This window comes from Colletes latitarsis, chromosome 11 (assembly GCF_051014445.1).
Source record: "Colletes latitarsis isolate SP2378_abdomen chromosome 11, iyColLati1, whole genome shotgun sequence".
NCBI lineage: Eukaryota > Metazoa > Arthropoda > Insecta > Hymenoptera > Colletidae > Colletes > Colletes latitarsis.
This window is the reverse complement of record NC_135144.1, coordinates 17,455,041-17,477,165: the sequence shown is the minus strand read 5'-3', so window position 1 is coordinate 17,477,165 and position 22,125 is coordinate 17,455,041. Positions and strand designations below refer to the sequence as shown.

The window sequence follows — 22,125 nt, the reverse complement described above, 5'->3', positions numbered from 1 at the left end:
CAGTGAGGTTGACATCAAGGTCAGCGGAGGTCCAGTGAAGATCTAGAAATGGTCAAGAGGTGGGACCAATCGAAATAGCGTTGTTCTTTAGACCAAGCGGTTCTTAACTCTTCACGTTGACACTGTCTCCCCACTCTTCAACTTCCCCACTCGAAGACTACCGCTGGACAAATTCTTCAGTACCCCTGGAGCATCCAGGGGGAACGGGTCTCGCGGGCCTAAGTCAGGCCATTCGTGGAGCGGTGACCACTGGGGGGACCAGGACTGACCAGAGCTGACCAGGAGTGACCAGAACTGACCAGAACTGACCACTACTGACCAGTGCTGACCAGTGCAGATCCGACTACTGACCACTACTGACCACTACTGACCAGTGCCGGACCGTGATGACCACTGGTAAGAACTATTTAAAATTGCTCTCCCCACTTCTATTTTTTCGTTTGATACCAATTGAACGTTATGGAACTGTTCATCGCTTTTGCTAAATTACGAATCGTTTCTTTTGTTACAGCTGGACCTTTGGTGCTTCCTTGGTATAATGGTAACTAATGCTCAACAAGTAGTAAGCCCACTTTACTTATTTATATTATTATCACAAAATTGACCGGTTTATTTTATTTGTTTGGTCATAATTTAGTGTTGTTTGACTGTCCGGTTTTATCTGGTGATTATGTTTTCCTCCTCTATTTCTACTTCTGCCTTATTTTTTGAATTGGCATAATTGTGTTGAATCATGTACCATTTTTGTTTCCATATTATTTTATGTATTTTGTTTGTATATTATTTCATGAATTTCGATGTCACTAATTAGAATAAGATTTTTATTCTTATTCTATTTCGCTAAGATATTTTGTTTGATTCTTGGGTATTTTCATTCTTTGATTTCATCGTTGGATTTTCAATCTTTGTTTCTGTTCGTCTTTGAAGTTTGTATGGTTCTCCAGATAATTTTTGTAATCGTTTGCTATTTTACTTCGACATTATCTCTCCTTCTATTTATCTTTCGTTACGCAAGCATAGGTAGAATACTTTGTCTGTAACATGTGTAAATTTTGTACATTTCCTTAGGTAGGTCTAGCATCGAGGATCTTATAGATTCTCACTCTTCGGTACATCAGCACGACAAATTATTCCCATCGCCTTGTCTAGTTTGCATGGTGTTTATTAAATTTCCTTTCGTATGTCACTAATATGGGTATCAATTTTAGTTTCAGATTATTCGCAGGGACATCGAAGTACGACGCCACAACCGCCGAGGAACATTTAATTCTAAATCGATTAGATTTAAGCTTCGTCGCGAATCTTAAAATTAACGTCGAAGATTTCTTTATTGTACATATTTTCGCGTTTTACCAAGCAATTATTCAATAAGTAGCTTCTCGTTTTCTCGTTCCCTCGTTCCTAGCTTCGGTCACCGCTGTTTCATCGATTGAAACATGTGATCGGCCGTGTATCTGGTCCGAAAGATCTAATCGCCTTCCCTTGGTAAGCTTGGTTGAGGGAAAACGGCACTTCGCTGGAAGGTGTGGAGTTTCCGTATTCTGCGGAAACGCATACCTTCCAGCGGAAGTCGACTCTGTCTCAGGTACTCTCTCTTTGTCAGACAGCCTAAGTCGGGTCCTTCGGGCTCCCGGCGGGTTGCGTTGGAGAAATGGAGACCTCGATTCGGAGTTGCAGTTCTCTGTTTTCTTGTTGAGATCGAGTTAGCAAGGGCAGTAGGTTCGATCCTCGGATCCGCTGCACGGTTCAGCATCGCGTCGCGTCGCGTCGCGTATCCCACGATTTAGCTTCATCCCTCTTTTTAACCACATAATTGCTTGGTACAACTAAGTCAAGGAACTTTGTTTCCTTCTATCGTCCGAATTTTAGCTTCAAGTTGACTAGACTTGAGCTTCGACGTTAATTTTAAGTCTCTAGTGTATCTGCGTATGCCAAGTAATTATTTAACAAGTAGCTTCTCTCGACTCGTTCTCTCGTTTCTTGCTTCGGTCACCACTGTTTCGCGGAACGAAACATGTGATCGGCCGTCCAGTTTGTCCGAAAGATCTAGTCGCCTGCCAATGATAGATCGATTTCTAGAAATAGAAATCAATCTACCAAGGGTAGTGTTGATTCGATCCGAAGATCTGCTGCACGGTTCAGCATCGCGTCGCGTCGCGTCTCCAACAATTTAGCTTCATCCCTTTTTAAACAAAATAATTACTTGGTATTTAGACTTAAGTCTTTAGTGTAGCCGCGTGTCCTGCCAAGTAATTATGTAACAAGTAGCTTCTCTTTCCCCCGTCTCTCGTCTGCTCCGATCACCACTGCTTCCATGTAGAAAGCAAGTGATCGGCCGATTAGCTGGTCCGAAGGGTCAGTTGCCGTCCTCTAGTGAGACGATCCAAGGAAAAGGGTATTTCGGCTGCAGAGGGGATCAGGGACTGTTCCTGTCTGCGGTAGCCCCAACTCAGGATCCCTCTCTCTGTTAGACATCCCGAGTTGGGTCCATCTGGCTCCCAACAGGTTGCTTGGGGGAAATGGGGAACCCGTGTTGGGTGCGTCGATTCCCTTCCCCTTCGATCGGACTTGCCAAGAGGCAACGAGCTGGCCCTTTTGACCTCGCTATTCGGTTCGCGTCTCTCGTTCCTTGCACTATTGCATGGTGCATCGCGTCGTATCGCGTCGCGTCGCCCACGATTTAGCTTCGTCCCTCTTTTAAACAAAATAATTACTTGACATGACTAACCTAGCTTGTAAGGATGTAAAAGGGAGATCGATGGAACTTGGATTCCATCTATCTCCCTTCGGGTCTCCACTCGCAGCAACCTCCACGTGGTGAGACCTGGTAATCGGTGTCACCCACGATAGAAAAGTTATTCTTCGTGGGTGACACCGAGCTAATGGCTGCGAATTTAGAATTGTTCCTTGATATAATAATAGTTAGGCAGGTGTTTGGTTAATCATTATCTTAGGCAGGTTATTTTTATTTGGAGACAAATTCTTTTGAAAATTCTTTCAACTCTCTTCGTTGGTTGTGCATCTTTCATTGATTGCACATTCGTTTGTTTCTCCTTCGATCAACGATCGTTCGTCACAGAAGATCTTTATTAATGGAGGGTGGTTGGGAATCGGATAGGGCGGGTCTCCATTCGCAGCAACCTCCTCGTGGTGAGACCTGGGTAATATTATTTAACGTTTAATTAATAATCGTATCACTCTTAGCTGGGTAATGCAATTATTAATTAAAAACTAAATAATATTAGCAAATTGGCTGCGATCCGCTTTGCATAGATCATCATAAATACAGAGCTTCTTCGCTAGGTTAGTTTTGATTCTCGTTGATTCATCAAAGATTCTAGAGTATTGTCACAGACGAGGTATACAAGTAGACCTTTCACCCAATGTATTTTTTCTGCCCATTTTTACGGAGTCTCGAAATCCCATTACCATTTTCGTATCGTTCGCAACGTTACCAACAGATTCAGAAATGAAGTTTGATCCCTTCCATAGTTAACTCACATATTTTACGCAACACTACAGCTGTTTGCCTATCAATACTAATTCAGTAAATAGTTTCTCAACTGACCGCCATCTGTGAGAAGAGGACGCTAAAATCACCTCCGAATTTTCAGGTCGGTATGGCAGTCAGATTGGGCCACGAAAGTCCATAAGGTGAAAAGTCTACTCGTATACCTCGTCTATGGTGCAACTCCAATGTCGTCAATGCCTATGTATATCCGATGACAAGGCCACAAACTTCTTTACCGATTAAGTTTCGTGGCGTTAAAATAAGCACGTAACACGCATATAGTACGCATCTCTAAATACGCATAACTATTGATATTGTTATTTCCGATACTCGGAATTGATATTTTTGGAAAAATATCATAATTTGTCATCTCTCATAAACGAAGTACAGCCAAATTGGAAACTATCATTTCTCACGCTTGTCGTTAAACGTGTCGAATTCCCATTTTAGACAGTAGCCAACTGTTGAACGATACTTCGTTGGTAATGTAGTTCACGGCAGAGTCGAATCAAATTTTAAATTGAACAAAACGATACCATTTGAGACACTGATTATATTACATGTAAACCAGAAATAGATGGTAAAAGGATTGTTCATAACATTATTGTTGCATAGCCTAGGATCTGGTTTCACAAACGATTTAAGCAATTGGAACCTTCGGATGTTAGCGCGATGCATTGCGAACGATGTTCAACTCCCGGGCAGCCACCTGTCGCGCGCATGCGTCGTCGCGGTAAAACACCTCGCTGCTCGTTCCGAGTGCCAGTGTAAACCAAAATGGCGAGTGCGATGAAGGGTCGTGACAGTTCTCGGCGCGTTTCGCTCGTGTTCACGGATTTCTGAACGGGACGCGCGCGGCTATGTGACTCACGTGACTGATCCAACTACGAACGGTGAGTGGAGAACGATGATTTATTCGTGGCGGACAGCGGACACGCGATTATTCGGAATATCTTCGAACGGATTGGCACCCTTCTGTTCTCGATGGACAGTAACGGTGTGACATTGACGTTACTCGTCGAATTAAGGTGTTCCAGCGATTGGTTGTACACCTGACTCATTTTCACTCTAACGTCGAATGTCCACCACTCGTCTTAACGCTGACAACGGGGGAATATCGCTTTCTTGGGTGTGTATCGCTTGTATGTTAGAAAGAGGGATCGTTCGATGAGTGTCGATTAACCCTAACAATAAGATGATTTCTGACAAGTTTTACTTTTAGGGTCATGCGAAACTCCTGTCGAAATTTAACCTCACCAGGTTCGAATTAGACGAATTTATAGAATTAATAGTAGAATACTAATGTTTTTCGAAAAAAAAATATTGGTACACGTTCGTTTCTTGATAAGCATAAGTATCGAAAGAATAGAAGACGTTCGAATTAACCACTTAATGCAACAAATCGATTGTTTCACGAAAGTTGAAAGCAACGAAACTGAAAAGTTGTTTTTATATCGCGCCAGTTTGAAGCAGTATTTACCGCAGTAGATCATTTTCCTCGTAATACTAATTAACTAGGTAATGCATTGTAATAATAATGTGTCTCGTGAAATTTTTGAAAGTAATGCTAGTTAAATGCTGGTTAGATACTTGAAATTGAACGAGGCAAAACTTTAACGATTAACACTGTTTCTACCGAAGATATACAAGGTGTTCGGCCACCCCTGGGAATAATTTTAATGGGGGATTCTAGAGGCCAAAATAAGACGAAAATCAAGAATACCAATTTGTTGATGGAGGCTTCGTTAAAAAGTTATTAACAATTAAATTCAACAATTTCAAATCGTTCTGGAAAAATTATATTTAGTTACAGGGGGCAATTGAAATCATTTTTGGTGAATACACATACCTTCGAAATCCTACCCAATTTCGAGAAAAAAATTCGAGTAGGTATTGAAACTTTTAGACGAGATTGAAAAATTTCAAATCACACTAGAAAAATTATATTTAGTTACAGGGGACAATTGCAATCATTTTTTATCATTACACATACCCCCAAAATTCTACGCGTTTTCGAGAAAAAAATTCTTTACCGAAAATCTAATTTGACGAAAAAAAAAAAATTTCAAATCGTTCTGAAAAAAATATTGTTAGCTGTGGGGATCAATTACAATCATTTTTGGTCATTACACGTACCCTCGAAATCCTACCCACTTTCTAGAAAAAAATTCGAGAAGATGTGAAATTTATCGACGAAAAAAAAAATTTCAAATCGTTTTGGAAAAATTATTTTCAGTTGCAGGGGACAAGTGCAATCATTTTTGGTGAATAGACATACCCCCGAAATCCTGCGCATTTTCGAGAAAAAAATTCAGTACAGGCGGAACTTAAATTGTTAATAACTATTTAACGAAGCCTCCATCAACAAATTGGTATTCTTGATTTTCGTCTTATTTTAGCCTCTAGAGTCTCCCATTAAAATTTTTCCGCGGTATAAATGGCATTAAACAGAGTAAAATAAACTGTAGATAATTTGGAAATGTGTGGAGCCGGTTGCCCTAAGGTTATTATAATTTATTTCGCGTAAGTGTCACGATGTGCGTATCATTCTGAAAGTATCGGTTCTGTGTCGCGTACGTTCGAACGTGAACTGATTACGCTCGCAGCGTTCTATCGTAGAAACTGTCGTGTGCGTGCAATAGTTTTTAATCCCAATTTACGGTTTAGTCCGTTGCAAAGACGGCCACTGTAATGAAAAATAATTGTTTCAAACTGTTGCACAACGGTTGATCAAAAAGTAAGGTTTCCTCTTGCGTCGAATTCTTTTATTCCAACTTACACAACTATCAAGTATTTATACTGATACACGAAAGTATTCGAACGCTTACGCTGATACATTGGTGTCAATTGTGGTTTAGAAGTAAAAGAATCTCCCTAGATTTTTCTTATAATTACCTTTCCTTCTCTTCGGTTAGCTTTTTTCAACCCCTGGTCACGATAGCATTAAATGTCGTGTAGTATTTTCATCGTACGATTATGGTCGTGTATCTTTACCGACGCCAGCGGATATTCCTGTGCTCACTGAACTAGGATTAGGGTAGTTGATGCGTTAACGGCTTTACATGCGTTTATGAAAGTTACTTTGTACCGTAAACGCAAAATGCCAAGCCGTAAGTGACATTCGTTTTATTCGTTAATTTAGATATTTTTTTAAATTTATTTTTAATAAAAGTCACAATTATATTTAGTCGCCTATCGAATGTACAAATTGTAGATACAATCGATACAATTGAAGTCTGAATATTTTTAATAGGAAAATTAATATATCATTGATATTATACAGAATTAAAAATTTTTGTCAGAGAACGGTCCTGTGGCGCAACGGATAACGCGTCTGACTACGGATCAGAAGATTCCAGGTTCGAATCCTGGCAGGATCGGAATTTTTTTTTTCCATTTTTATCGTCGTAGCTTCGAATTTTGGTACATAAAAGGGTTCATTTCAACTTTTTCCTGACACTTTAATCACACTGAATATAATTACGAATGATGTATCGACGTTCATAAATAATTCACGTAAGAAATAAAAATTGACTGAAACTGGCGTGCGTCGAAAATAATGCAGCGAACGCGAACAAGTTAATGTACATATATTATCGAACGATATTTAATCGCGAATGTTCGATTGGGTACATATTTCGTGTCCTAATATATTCAGATGCACGTGGAAACGGAACGCAACCAGGAACAAGAAATTTTTAGCCAACACGAGCATCGTGTCCCTCAAGAATCTCCAGGAATAGTACGCATTCCGGACAGGCCAAGACGATGACCCGTGCACTTTGTTTCTCCTTTTGCGTTCCTCCTCTCGAAAGTTCACCCGGAAGATAAACAGACTAACCGATCTTGATCGTCTTCGAAATTCACTGTGTAACCGTTACCATTCTACAGGGTGAACCTAATTAGTTCATCGAAGCATCTTGGTTAATTATGGTCTAGTAAATAAAAATCTTAGGGCAAAGTTACACTGTACAAGTCTGTTCAACTTTCATTATCTCCAGAGAATAAATATACAGGGAGTTCGATTAACCCTGGGAAAAATTTTAACGAGGGATTCTAGAAGCCAAAATAAGACGAAAATCAAGAATACCAACTTGTTAATGAAGGCTCCGTTAAAAAGTTATTAACGTTTGAAGTTTCGCCCGTACTGAATTTTTTTCTAGAAAGTGGATAAGATTTCGGGGGTATGTCTAATTACCAAAAATGCTTGTAATTGACTCCTGCAACTAAAAATAATTTTTCTAGAAGGATTTGGAATTTTTTAATTTCGCCGAAAAATTTCACTACCTTCTCGAATTTTTCTCTCGAAAATGGTTAGGATTTCAGGGGTATGTCTATTCACCAAAAATGCTTGTAATTGACTCCTGTAACTAAATATAATTTTTCCGGAGGATTTGGAATTTTTTAATTTTGTCGAAAAATTTCACACCCTCTCGAATTTTTTTCTCGAAAGTGGGTAGGATTTCGAGGGTATGATTAATGACTAAAAATGATTGTAATTGATCCCTACAACCGAAAATAATTTTTCCAGAACGATTTGAAATTTTTGAATTTAATTGTTAATCATTTTTTAACGAAGTCTCTATCAACAAATTGCTACTCTTGATTTTCGTCTTACTTTGACCACTGGAATTCCCCATTAAAATTTTTTCCCAGGTGTGACCGAACACCCTGTATACAGTTTATTTGTTGCAAAAATGATGACTCTAGTAATGCAAAAGTATAAGTAAACGAGCAACGAACAAACGCGTGTAAATATCTTTAAAAATGAAAAGTGATTCTTGTACTCGCGAACGCTTCGCTCGCGTAACACGTCAATCGATAACTAGTGAAAGCATTGAATTTTGTTCCACGATGCGGTAAACTTTCTCTTTTTTTTGAATGCACGTTAGAACACTGCGGCAAAATATTCGAGATGGAAATTTTCAATGGTTACCCGAATCCATGCGCACTCGACGTTTTCAGAGAAATTGCTCATGCCACGCTGTCGGTATACTGCGTTCCAGTGACGCACTTACAAATTTCGCAATGGGGGCGCAGCTAAAAATTAACAGACAAATTTATCCTAATACGTTCCATACACTTGGTAAAATTATATTCAAGATGATACAGGTAACATTTATTCAATATTCAATGGGGGTATTCTATCGTAAACCTTTAAAAAAATCGATTTTTTTTCCAGTTTAAATTTCTTGTTCCTTTGTGCACAAAAAAATTGTAATGGCGAAGAAATGGATAGCAGTGCAATTACTCGTTGCGCCCTCTTGGGTGCGCCACTACCGCGGCCTATTTTCTAACGTTCGTTTCCTTCGATCTAGGCAACACTAATCGATACGACGCGTTAAAAGCACGGCCGGTCAAGATAAATTTTCTACTTATCTCTTCCGGACGCAAATGCATCCTTTCCCGCGTAATTATGGCGGACTAACGACTAATTGACACGGTTAATTGCCGTTCGATTCGATTAGACGAAAATTGGAACGACCGCAGTGTCGCCTAGCGGTCTGGCGACAGATTATTCACGCGGGTTATGGGTTCGTGGCGGCCTGGCGTACAAATTGCGTCGATTTAATTGCTCTCTTTCTCTCGTCCGAACACGCGATTCGACTTATCGTACGTGCGACAAAATAATCTGCACAGCTGTCGGGGAACTCGGTATCTCGTTTGCGGTCACCCTCGAACTTCCGTCTGGGGATGTAAATTTCCACGACAGGATGTTCCTATTTTGTCTGCGCTCGTAGCTGTGGTTCAAACAAGCGGAACGGATCGTGAATTTTTCATCCTCTATCTCCCGCCTCTCTTTGTCCGAGCGCAAGGAATAACACCGTTTCCTGGCGTTCACTTTTCTCTGTGCCCGCGGTAAATCGACACTCGTGTATACATTACGGGCGCCATAATTATCTTCTTACGATTTCGTTTTCGTAATCCGTTAGATTCGACGTGGAAAGTGACGTCGGTCGGAACGAACGTTCGCGCGCGCTGTTCTCGCCGCGAATAGGGAACATAACCTAACGAATGTTGGGAATTCTCTAGCGCGTCGCATTAAGCAACGCGCGAAGTAAAAACCTGCCGAGACTCGAAATAACTCGAGAGAATTATTTACGACGATACGGACTAACTGTGCAGAGCTAATTGAATATTTATAAAACGTTGAATTTAAAAATATGGCGTCGTAAAACAGTGGAGTTTCCGTCAGATTGAGACGGCAACTGAAGTCGCCGGCGACAGGCGACAGTCTCCGCGCGGTCAATAAAATGTTAATCGGCTGTATGCACTCTTTCAGAGTGTGGCATCGTTCGAAGATATTTGTAAACATAGAAGCAAAGCGCAGCATGCGACTTCTCTATGGCTCGAGGCCATTGTTTTCTATCCTCGGAATCGGAATCCTTATCCAGGACGGGAGTGTAAGTGAAAGGGAACTTCTTTCAGTTATCTCGCCGCGCGGACAATAGACAATGGCCCGTGGCAAAATTACATCGTGAAATGGCGCATCCTTTTTTCTCCACAGTTTCGAACTATCCGCTGGCCAAGAGGCGGCAATTTTACTTGATCGGAGTGACCTATACCTTGTATCGTTCATACCCCGCCGTGCCAGACGACCATACTGTTTGTTTTCATTCTCGTTTTTTCCTGCCTGGCTCGTTTCTTCTCTTTTTTTTTTTATCCTTCGTAACTCTTTCCCCGCAGCTCGACGGGATTATCTCCAATACGAGGCTTTTTTTCTCGGAATCGAGTTATTCTTTTCAATATCCATTTCCAATTTAATCTCTTTCACGAATCCCGTTCTTCAACCCTGGGAGCTTTAACGAACTGCCATTTTCCTTCTTCCCCGTTTTCGCATGGAAAAATACACGGCACGGAGTTCATTGTATTCGAATACTCCCGAGTATTTATATATTTTGTGCTCAGATCAAGTATCTGGATTTGTACAGCGTATAAAGTTCTTCGCTAAATTCATGAACGAAATGGGATACGTGAAGTTTAATAAAACATTGTTTAAAATGGATACGGAATTTCTAATATTAAACTTTCGTTTCGAAGAATATTAATGTAGTTTTCACTTTATGTATTAAAGTAATTTACCACGGCAATTATTGTTCTATACAGAATGTCCCACGTTAGACAGTTTTTTTTTTATTATTGTCGAGGCTACCTTCATTTGTTAAAAATGGCACTTTGTATTTTGGACTTAACAGTATTGTAGCCCGTATCAAGACGAATTCAACGACTTAGTATATCATGACCTTCGTATGACCTTGAAGGCAAACAAATGAAAATTTCAACAGAAAATGACTTGTGTTTATTATTAAGATTCGAAATTACATTCAATTCAAGAGCCTTGACTAAATTAACACAAACGATTTCTTGAAGAAGACACATCAAATGTTCCACAATTCTTATACTTCTGTCTATAAACCTATATCGTGACAATTTTTAAGTCCTAGACCCGCCATTAATTTCCAGCATTTCTTTTATCAGGAAATGAAAAGGTCTCACAGGAGCAAGATCTTGGTATCACTGAAATCGTCGGCTGTTTGTTTGCCGGTAACTTTTATCGCGCGCTAAAAATACATACCTCGGATGAGCCTGTTCTGTTTCAGACGGGCAACGTCGCGTACGCGCGGTTGGTCGAATCGCGCTAATTGTTTCGAGAGAACTTGCAGGTGGCCTATGCGTGCAACATTTCCGAACAGAAGTCATTTGACCATCCACCGACAGTTTTTTGGCACGTATTCGATCGGTTTGTAGGTGGTAACATGCAATCGTCCTTGCAAAAATAGATCGAAAACAGCAGACCGATGTTAACGGTTGTCGCTAATGGGGATGGGCACATTCGAATGATTTTGTAATTTAAATCTATCCAATATAGTAGTAATAAGTAGGGATAAATAAGTAGAGACCGAAACAAAATGTTACTAAAAATAACTAATTCCTTTGTGTGGATTGCTTTTTATTTTTACACAATATGTATCATTCTTTCTCAATTTATTTATTATTTTTAGTGTATATTACACATACTCTGTTTCACTGACAAAACAATAGTAATTTATTGTTTGAAATAGTATAATTATTATTGAAATAAGAAAGTATTAAATAATGAGGTTACTGTGGACATTACATATTACCGATAGATGATTCGAGTCACGCATTCGGATAAACCAAGCGGTGAGTGAAATCTATAGTCCTTAGAAGGCGATCGATAGTATGTATACAGGGTGTTCAGCCAACCCTGGGAAAAATTTTAATGATAGATTCTGGAGGCCAAAATAAGATGAAAATCAAGAATACCAATTTTTTGACTTCATTAAAAAGTTATGAAAAAATTAAATTAAAAAATTTCAAATCGTTCTAAAAAAAATTATTTTCGGTTACAGGGATCAATTACAAACATTTATTGTTATTTGACATATCCTCGAAATCCTACCCACTTTCGAGAAAAAAATTCGAGAAGCTAGTGAAATTTTTTGGTGAAATTAAAAAATTTCAAATCATATTAAAAAAATTATATTTAGTTACAGGGGTCAGTTACAAGCATTTTTGGCGAATAGACATACCCTTGAAATCCTACCCATTTTCGAGAAAAAAATTCGAGAAGGTAGTGAAATTTTTTGGTGAAATTAAAAAATTTCAAATCATATTAAAAAAATTATATTTAGTTACAGGGGTCAGTTACAAGCATTTTTGGTGAATAGACATACCCTTGAAATCCTACCCATTTTCGAAAAAAAAATTCGAGAAGATAGTGAAATGTTTTGGCGAAATTAAAAAATTTCAAACCATACTAAAAAAACTATTTTCAGTTGCGGGGGTCAATTACAATCATTTTTGGTCATTAGACATACCCCCGAAATCCTACCCACTTTCTAGAAAAAAATTCAGTACGGGCGAAACTTTAAACGTTAATAACTTTTTAACGAAGCCTCCATCAATAAATTAGTATTCTTGATTTTCGTCTTATTTTAAACCCCCTGTATACCGAGTGGTCCAACAGATTTCATTACTTCGAATATGTCATTTGCTTTTGATAATTCAAAATGATTATTATCAGCTTTAATAAATTTTTGATATACTATGAATGAACGATTGTTTTACATGTTCGATCGATTTAAAACGATGACGTGGTATGTGCACGCCATATCTTTTCTCGCATGTCTTCTAACGTTGTAGAGATATCATGATAAATTTTGATTTCTCAAATATTTCCACAGGAGAAAGTAAATTGGAAATTTACGTTAATCATTTCGAGCATCTGAAGTAAAATAAGTACATATATTTCCACCGAAACATGTAACTTGTATGCAGTTTCTTTTCTTTCGTATAAACGTGAAGGTTTTGAAGGTTAGGAATTTGAAGGTTAACATATCATACGTGATTGCGTTAATTAAAACTTACAAACTGTAATTAATTCAATCAGAAGTGGATATAGAATGTTCATTCGTTATTCGTAAATAAAAGTTGATCAGTTCGATTCTAACCTCTCGCGTGCATACTACGCGTACGCGGTCATACAGATAATCGCGCGACTAAGTTGTAAAAATATCAGGGTTTATCGAGCATGGTGAGGCTTTAATAAACGCCGAGGAAAGCGAGGGCCTGGCTTTCTCGTCGGTTTTGCATGATCGCGAGCGTGACTACCAGTTGCATTAGAAGCTTTCGCTTTCAGAAACATATACATTACAACTTATTAGCCGGTCATGACTGGAATCGCCGCGTGTGTCGCGACGCAATAACTTACGGATGCGCCTTTACGTTTTCTCTCGCGGTGCACGGACACGAAACAATCCGCCATCTTCCTCGATATACTATGTACTCTCTTATCAACTGACACAGATCAAATTATTCTAATCGTTATGTATATTATTATTTCCTTTTTTTTTTTACGGGAACTACGGACTTTCAGAAATGTTTTTACCGTTAAACACGAATAATTTCATAATGATTTGTTCACGTTCGATACGTTGACCGTTAGATGGTTACAATACAATGTAATATACACGTATTTTTGTTATTATTTCAGTTCGTAAAAGGCGCTAAAAATATTCACTCGTTTTATAACATTTGTCGAAGCGAGAAATTGCTCCTGTAACGAAATACTTGAAGTATAACATCAGAAGTACGTAAAGGAGGGTAATTTGTTCCGGGATGCGTATCTTCTTGCGTAGAATGTGCTTGCTGTTCTTCGCCGTGGCATGGAATCATATTCCGGCTTTCTTCTACGGTAAAACACGTTCGAACGTAAAACTTGCTGTCCAGAAACTTCGAACTAAATTTATATCGTTAAATGTTAATGTTAGTATTTGTTCCGTGAATTTTGATTATAAACAGAAGACAGTCCTTAAAAGTGATAACGGTAATTATTTACCAAATTTATTTGTATTAACGACCTCACCGGTTCCGATTACCTCGAATGCAAAGTATAATTATCGATCGCATTTAACTTAAAACAGAACATGAGAGAGCATTAGAATATTTCCCTTCGAAATAGTCACGAACATTTGACATACATTAAAGCAATCGTAATCGTTAGTGTTTCGTTACAAATGATTGAATTTTTAACTAAAAAGCTTCAGTTCACCGCTATATATTATGTTACTACAAGGTAATGTTTATATTCCATTTGTCGAACTCTGAGAATTTTTAATCTATTCGCGAAGACCTGATGACCACACGCGTGCTATCTTTTTGTCCAGGAGCGTACGTATTGTAAATCGAATAAATTATTAAGGAGACGCGGTCGCGATAATCCCGAGCGCAATTAAAAACAAATTTCAAAGTTTGTTCGTTTCGACTGGACGCGACGCGACGCCGAGGACGCGCTGGTGGTAATTGGTTGCCGCAATAACGAATCGTTTGGCCGTTACTAACGAGACACACCGTTGGCGTTAATTGTTTCCTCCGCGTGTACTGTTGTCCGTGCTTTAGCACGGTTTGTTTTCCATTCTGCCTACAGTGGACTCGCAGTGAAAATCGTCCACCATGTCTGCCTTTCTAACGTTGCTCGTACAATCAAATATAGACGGCGTGATACTTTTGCAACCATCGTAAAAATGTTTCGTTAATTTCACCATTATCAAGATTGAAATTTAAAGACTATTAAGTTCGATACACTCATTCATTCGTTCCCTGAATCCTCTATAGTAATCTAGTGTTACAAGAGCTTCTGATTATTGTTTGTAAACATCGGTATCGGTTTATCTCGTGTTTACGACTTCGATCGTCCTATCGTCTAAGCGACGCGACGCCGACACGAGTGGATAAAATTATCAGTTGACAGTCGTCTGCTTGTAAGTACATGAAAATTTGATATTAAAATACATTGTCCGGCGACTTCAGATTTGTAATCAGAGCCGAAAGCAACCAGTTAAATACCAAACTCTAATGTAATATGTCGAGAAGAATTAAACAACGCATGAAATTCCGGGGAAACATTTCTGGCCACACAGTATATTTTCGATAATGAATTTTTTTCTCGAATATGCGTAGGATTTTGGGGGTATGTCTAATGACCAAAAATGATTGTAATTGACCCCCGCAGACGAAAATAATTTTTCTAGAAGGATTTGAAATTTTTTAATTTTGCCGAAAAATTTGTCCAACTACTAGAATTTTTTTCTCGAATATGCATAGAATTTCGAGGGTATTTTTAATGATTAAAAATGATTGTAATTGACCCCCACAACCGAAAATAATTTTTCCATAACGATTTGAATTTTTTTAATTTTGTCGAAAAATTTGTCAACATACTCGAATTTCTTTCTCGAATATGCGTAGAATTTTGGGCGTATGTCTAATGACCAAAAATGATTGTAATTGACCCCTGTATCTAAATATAATTTTTCCAGAAGGATTTAGAATTTTTTAATTTCGCCGAAAAATTTCAGTACCTACTCGAATTTTTTTCTCGAAAGTGGATAGGATTTCGGGGGTATGTCTAATGACCAAAAATGATTGTAATTGACCCCCGCAGCCGACAATAATTTTTCTAGAAGGATTTGAATTTTTTTAATTTTGTCGAAAAATTTGTCAACCTACTCGAATTTTTTTCTCGAATATGCGTAGGATTTTGAGGGTATGACTAATGACCAAAAATGATTGTAATTGACCCCCGCAGCCGAAAATAATTTTTCCATAACGACTTGAATTTTTTTAATTTTGTCGAAAAATTTGTCAACCTACTCGAATTTTTTTCTCGAATATGCGTAGGATTTTGAGGGTATGTCTAATGACCAAAAATGATTGTAATTGACCCCCATAACCGAAAATAATTTTTCCATTACGACTTGAATTTTTTTAATTTTGTCGAAAAATTTGTCAACCTGCTCGAATTTTTTTCTCGAATATACGTAGAATTTTGGGTGTATGTCTAGTGACCAAAAATCATTGTAATTGACCCTTGCAGACGAAAATAATTTTTCTAGAAGGATTTGAAAAAATTGTTTTTTGCCCAAAAATTTCAGCGCCTAGTCGATTTTTCTTAAAAAGTCCTTTTTCATTTTTAGTAATTTTGTTTGACGCCCTACAGAAAAGTTGTCTAATACTTTTTTGTAGGTATCCATGAGCTCTACTTCAGAAAAAAGTTTCATTGAAATATATTCACAATTGTAGTAGGTATGGCTGTTTGAAAATTGGACCATTTTTAGGGGGTTCTTCTCATTTTGCGGGGTCAAGGACCAACTTTTCGAATATTTTTGCGATTTGTACATATTCTCCACCAAAATACGCGCAGTTTGCTTTTTTAAACATTAAAATCGTCCAATCCGTTCAGGAGTTATGACATTTTAAACATACGCAAGAAATTACAGGGAAGCATTTCTGGCCTCGCATTAGATTGTCGGTAAGGAATTTTTTTCTTGAAAACGCGTAGGATTTCAGGGATATGTGTAATGACCAAAAATGATTGTAATCGACTCCTGCAATGGAAAATAATTTTTTTAGAACGATTTGGAAAATTTTTTTTCATCGAAAAATTTCAGCACCTACTCGAATTTTTTTCTCGAAAGTGGGTAAGATTTCGGGGGTATGTGTATTCACCAAAAATGATTTTAATTAACCCCCGCAACTGAAAATAATTTTTTTAATGCAATTTGAAATTTTTTAATTTAATTTTTTAATAACTTTTTAACGAAGAATCAATCGAAAAATTCTTGATTTTCGTCTTATTTGGCGTCTAGAATCTCTCATCAAAATTTTTTCCCAGGTGTGGCCGAGCACAACTACTGTATGTAGCAAACGTCGAAACTTGGAAAACTTGGAAAGCATGTATATGCTTTTATCCGTCCTTCGATCTCGAGCCGACTTTTAATGAGTTGTTGAGTATCAACGCTCTTCTGACTCTTAAGTACACGAATTAACGTTACCGCGATAAACGGAGAAATTAAGTCTGAAATTCTTCTCGCAGAATAAAGGCTCGGCTCGTTGAAGGTCCCCGAGCGGAACAATGTTTACAAACATTCACTCGATGGACCCGTGCTTCAGTAAATGCTAACGGGCACTGCAATTATCAGCATGAACGTTGTAATATTACGTCGTTGCATGTGAAGTTTTTCCTTGTATGCAGTGTTGCAGTTAACTTGAAAAATATTTATTATATAGAACTAACTTTCGGAAGTTTTGTCGTCCTATACGGGGAATCTGGCACGAAATCAGTTTACGACACGATTACATATATGGATTACGTTACGTATTGTTCGTCGAAGGAAAAAAAGTATAATAATAACATTGTCCCTATTGTACTGAAATCGATCTGATTAGATAGAAGTCGTAGCGATAAATTTCGTTGGACAGTTGTTTCAGCTGTGACTGAAGTTTCCTCGAAAGAGTGACTCGACGCTGCGGCGCAGTGGTTCTCAAAATTCGTCCTTCTACGAATCTTCTCGACAGAGAAAACTTTTCAGCAAACTTCCCTAGAATGGAACTAAATTATCATTTCGTTCGGTATATTTTAAAACTGTCTTTTAAAGGCGTCTGCCCGATGTCTTGAAAATTTTCATTCGATTTACCTGATTTCATATTTTTTAATTTGAACCTTCCAGCTACGCAGTGCACGAAAGTGAATATGAAAAAAATTAACGAAACGTGTTTCGTTGCAAACGAAAAACCTAATAAATCTTGCTTCCTTTGAAATTGCTGACTATTTGAGAGACACTGCTGCAGAGAACGAAGAAAGGAGCTGGGCCGTCAACCGATAGTAATTTCCGAGTGGCAGTTTCGCGTTTTCGGCATTCCGATGTGAAACGCCGTGGAACTTTTCACGCGCAATATGAATTACGGCAATGCCAATCAGGCTGTCGCAGACGTGGAATGGAATAATTACATCAGAGGCTCGTAGGTGACAGAGTATAGACGAACGGTTACACGAAAAATGCTCTTAAGCTGATTTGGACTTGCTAATTAAAAATTATTCGAATATGATTAAGTTTGGTCATTTTCATTGTGGGAACTTTGTTTATCAGATTAAAACAATATGATTGATATTGATAAAGTGAAAGCATAAATAGTTTATTCTTTTGGTTTTATTCATTAGCGGATAACGCCGAGGCTTGTTACGCGCGAGCAGCTTCCGGAAGTGGTAGGGGATAACTTTGTGACAACTTGGTAGACACAAATCACGACAACCTATTTATTGTTCGTTCAACTCGTGGATGCGTACGGGTGAACAAAACTACGTATCTGTCACAGAACCGTATTGACAGGTGGCTGGTTCCCGAATGGATATAGACATAATAGTGTCTCACAGGTTGTCACCGATATTTTCCTAACACCATCAATTGTATTGCACTTGCTCCTGTAAGGAGAATGTCAGACCTGAACCTCGTCGATTTTACTAATATTCTGCAGACTTGTAGATTCGTATGTACAAAAACCATAACAGCAGTTATAGACGTAGATGGCCGGTTAGTTACGAACAAAATAAGTGTGAAACTTGACAAGATCGATTAGTTGGATATATTCTAGTAATAGGTGGTATAATACAGAGTGGTCGGTCACTCCTGGGAAAAATTTTAATAGGAGATCCTAGAGGCCAAAATAAAACGAAAATCAAGAATGCCAATTTGTTGATCGAGGCTTTGTTTAAAAGTTATTAACGTTTGAAGTTCCGCCTGTAAAACGATTATCTGCGAACAGCAGTTCTACAGAGGGAACTTTAAATGTTAATAACTTTTTAACGAAGCCCGAATCAACAAATTGGTATTCTTGATTTTCGTTTTATTTTGGTCTCTAGAATCTGCCATTAAAATTTTTCCCAGGGTTGGCCAAGCACCCTGTATATTTTTATAGTATCGTTTCGTTCTAAGTTGAACATGTTTCATTGTTTCGTTTATTTTGTGATCTATCTCGAGTAACACATCGAATACTAAACAAAGAGTAGAAGATTTCTCGAGTGGATCTTTCGACGGAAGCTTCATTAATAAGTTATTAAAAAATTAAATTAAAACATTTCAAATCGTTCTGGAAAAATTATTTTCGGCTGCGGGGGTCAATTACAATCATTTTTGGTCATTAGACATACCCCCGAAATCCTATCCACTTTCGAGAAAAAAATTCGAGTAGGTACTGAAATTTTTAGACGAAATTAAAAAATTTCAGATGATACTAATAAAATTATATTTAGATACAGGGGGCAATTGCAATCATTTTTGGTGAATAGACATAACCCTGAAATCCTACCCACTTTCGAGAAAAAAATTCGAGAAGGTAGTGAAATTTTTCGGCGAAATTAAAAAATTTCAAATCGTATTAAAAAAATTATTTTCAGTTGCGGGGGTCGATTGCAATCATTTTTGATGAATAGACATACCCCCGAAATCGTACGCACTTTCGAGGAAAAAATTCATTACCGAAAATATGATGTGAGGCCAGAAATGGTTCACCGAAATTTCATGTGCATCTTCAAAACGTCATAACTTCTGAACGGATTGAACGATTTTAATGTTTCAAAACGCAAACAACGCGTATTTTAGTGGGGAATATGTATGAATTCTGACAATATTGAAAAAGTTGTTCCTTGACATCGTAAATTGAGAAAAACTTCATAATAGTGGTAAAATATTCAAACGACCATAACTCCTATAATAGTGAGTGTATTTTATTGAAACTTTTTTCCGAAGTAGAGCTCATGGGTACCTACAAAAAAGTATTATACAAAATTACTAAAAATGAAAAAGTAATTTTTAAAAAAAATTCGCGGGGGGGGGGTGCCTAAATTTTTCGACGAAAAAAAAATTTTTAATTAATTTTGAAAAAATTATTTTCGGTTGCGGGGGCCAATTACAATCATTTTTGGTCATTAGACATACCCTCAAAATCTTACGCATAATCGAGAAAAAAATTCGAGTAGGTTGACAAATTTTTCGACAAAATTAAAAAATTCCAAATCCTTCTGGAAAAATTATATTTAGATACAGGGGGCAATTACAAGCATTTTTTGTGAATACACATACCCCCGAAATCCTATCCACTTTCGAGAAAAAAATTCGAGTAGGTACTGAAATTTTTCGGCGAAATTAAAAAATTCAAAATCCTTTTGGAAAAATTATATTTAGATACAGAGGTCAATTACAATCACTTTTGGTCATTATACATACCCACGAATTTCTACGCATTTTCGAGAAAAAAATTCAATGAATTTGAAAAATTCACGGGCGGAACTTTAAACGTTAATAACTTTTTAACGAAGCCTCCATCGACAAATTAGTATTCTTGATTTTCGTCTCATTTTGGCCTCTAGAATCCTCCATTAAAATTTTTCCCAAGGTTGGCCGAACACCCTGTATAACAGCGCCGGATCTCGCAGCTGGCCGAGATACTCGAGGCAAATCTTAATCTCTTTCGGACGATCGAGCTCGTATCGTCGCGTCTACCGTAGGATGCAGAAATCTCGTTATAGACACCGGAGGGTGTGTAATTGGATTAATTTGGGAACGTCGCTCCAATTCGGAATCGCGATTTATCGAGTTACGCGCATGCAGAAGACTTTCAAACTAGCACGATCGATGTTTCAGTCGTTGGATTCCGAGGACGTCGAAACTCATTCACGGCTGAGCGTCGGTTCCCGGGTCTCGTTGCAATTTCTATTTCGACGCGGAGATCCGCGACGTTTCTGTAAAGTTTCGGGATGATAGAATTCCCTCGACACGCGATCGAGGACTCGTCTACCTCGTCTCGTCTGTGCTGTGTAGGAATTCACGTTGAAAGCAGAGACGGACAAAAAGTTCTTTTATCGAGAAAAATTTTTAATAACGCGTTCGAGATAAGTAACTTATTCGCGACACGTTGAAGAAAGATTCAAATTCAAAATCTGTGTGTTTGCGATTTCCCTGTAATTCTCGTTACTTTTGTTCGATCTATAATTTAATTCGAAATAAAAGTACGAAGACATGGTGTAACGCGTGTTTCAGCACTGGTAGATTGCACCAACCGGAAGTAGAAACGTAGAGTGGGAAAACGTTAAATTGCATTTGGTTAAGATCTCTAATTCTCATGTTCTAGGTGGTTTGCAAAATGAAGTGTTTTACATTGAATAGATGAAAATTTTAAATACTGAAAAGATTTAATAACAAATGATCCTTTGTCCTTGATTCGCTGCAGTACTATTGGGCTTATTCGAATAACGAATAACCAAAGAAACCAACGTATAACACTTTAAATATTTAATTTTATGATTGAAATTCTCATTTTTATTAAACGAGTTACGGTTAATACTTTGATTACCACGTCACCCTGGGTGGCAAGATTTACATTAAAACGTTGAGGAAAATAAATTTGGATAGAATTTGTGAATTGTAACAAAATTGCAAAAACAAGTACTGAAAAAAATTTTAGGTTACGTAGCTTACAATGGTCTAAAATCAAAAGTTTACTTTCGCAGAACATTGTACGGTTTTGATCTGGCAGTGAACGTGTTAAACAGTTCATTTTTTTATCCGTCATTCGAAATGGTTATCTGGATACGAATTTTGCTTGTTTTCGTTTCAACGTTCGAAGGAAAAAGGAAGAAGTAAAAACGCAATCGTTTCCCAAGTGAAAGTATGAAGCATGAGTGAACACCGGTCGAATCCAGGAAAGAAAACGGCTGGTTAGTGAACCAAAACAATTTTTGTTAGCGATGTAGCTGTAGAGACGAAAGAATCGGCGCGAAAGTGAAGAGAATTTTATGGGGGGCAGCACGCTCGATCAACGCCACGGCGCCGCCATCTTGGGGTTTCAGTGACGAATCCATTCGTACGAAAAAGTCTCGCGGTCGTTTACAAAAACATTCTGAAAGAGGCTTGAAAGTTTCCACCCGTGATTCGAATGGTGTATCCTGCTGGGAGATTGCGCCAACGAACTGCTTTAAACACGGCGTTACGTACAATTAGCAGATTAGATATCGCGGAACTCTGTGCCAGTTTTCTCCCCTAATCGCCGCGGGACGATAAACATCGTTGCCTCGAAATTTCGTCTCTCAGCGTGAACACACACAGTTCACCCAGTTTTCTCGCTTCCGTGACCGACATTCTCACGATTCTCCTCCGGTTAGAACGAGATGCTTATCGCTCGTCGGTTGCTCGTCACGGGAGGATGTTCGCACTCAGGTTCGTCCCCCTATTGTTGGCCGTCCAGGCGCAGAAATA

General features: G+C 38.2%; 1 protein-coding gene and 1 non-coding gene across 5 annotated transcripts in view; both read left to right on the top strand.

Annotated features, from left to right (window-relative positions):
* Positions 1 to 3,119: 3,119 nt before the first annotated feature.
* Positions 3,120 to 22,125, top strand: part of LOC143347721 (uncharacterized) — a 36,612-nt gene continuing 17,606 nt past the window's right edge. The window contains exon 1 of one of the 4 annotated variants that reach the window (XM_076777165.1): positions 3,120 to 4,640. In XM_076777165.1, coding sequence (XP_076633280.1) covers positions 4,590 to 4,640 — 51 coding nt within the window. In that variant the 5' untranslated portion in view covers positions 3,120 to 4,589. The remainder of the gene's footprint in view (positions 4,641 to 22,125) is intronic. The other 3 variants (XM_076777164.1, XM_076777167.1, XM_076777168.1) reach the window with 3 other exon arrangements.
* Trnar-acg (transfer RNA arginine (anticodon ACG)) lies at positions 6,819 to 6,891 on the top strand. Its single transcript has one exon. It is a non-coding gene; the product is annotated as a tRNA-Arg (tRNA).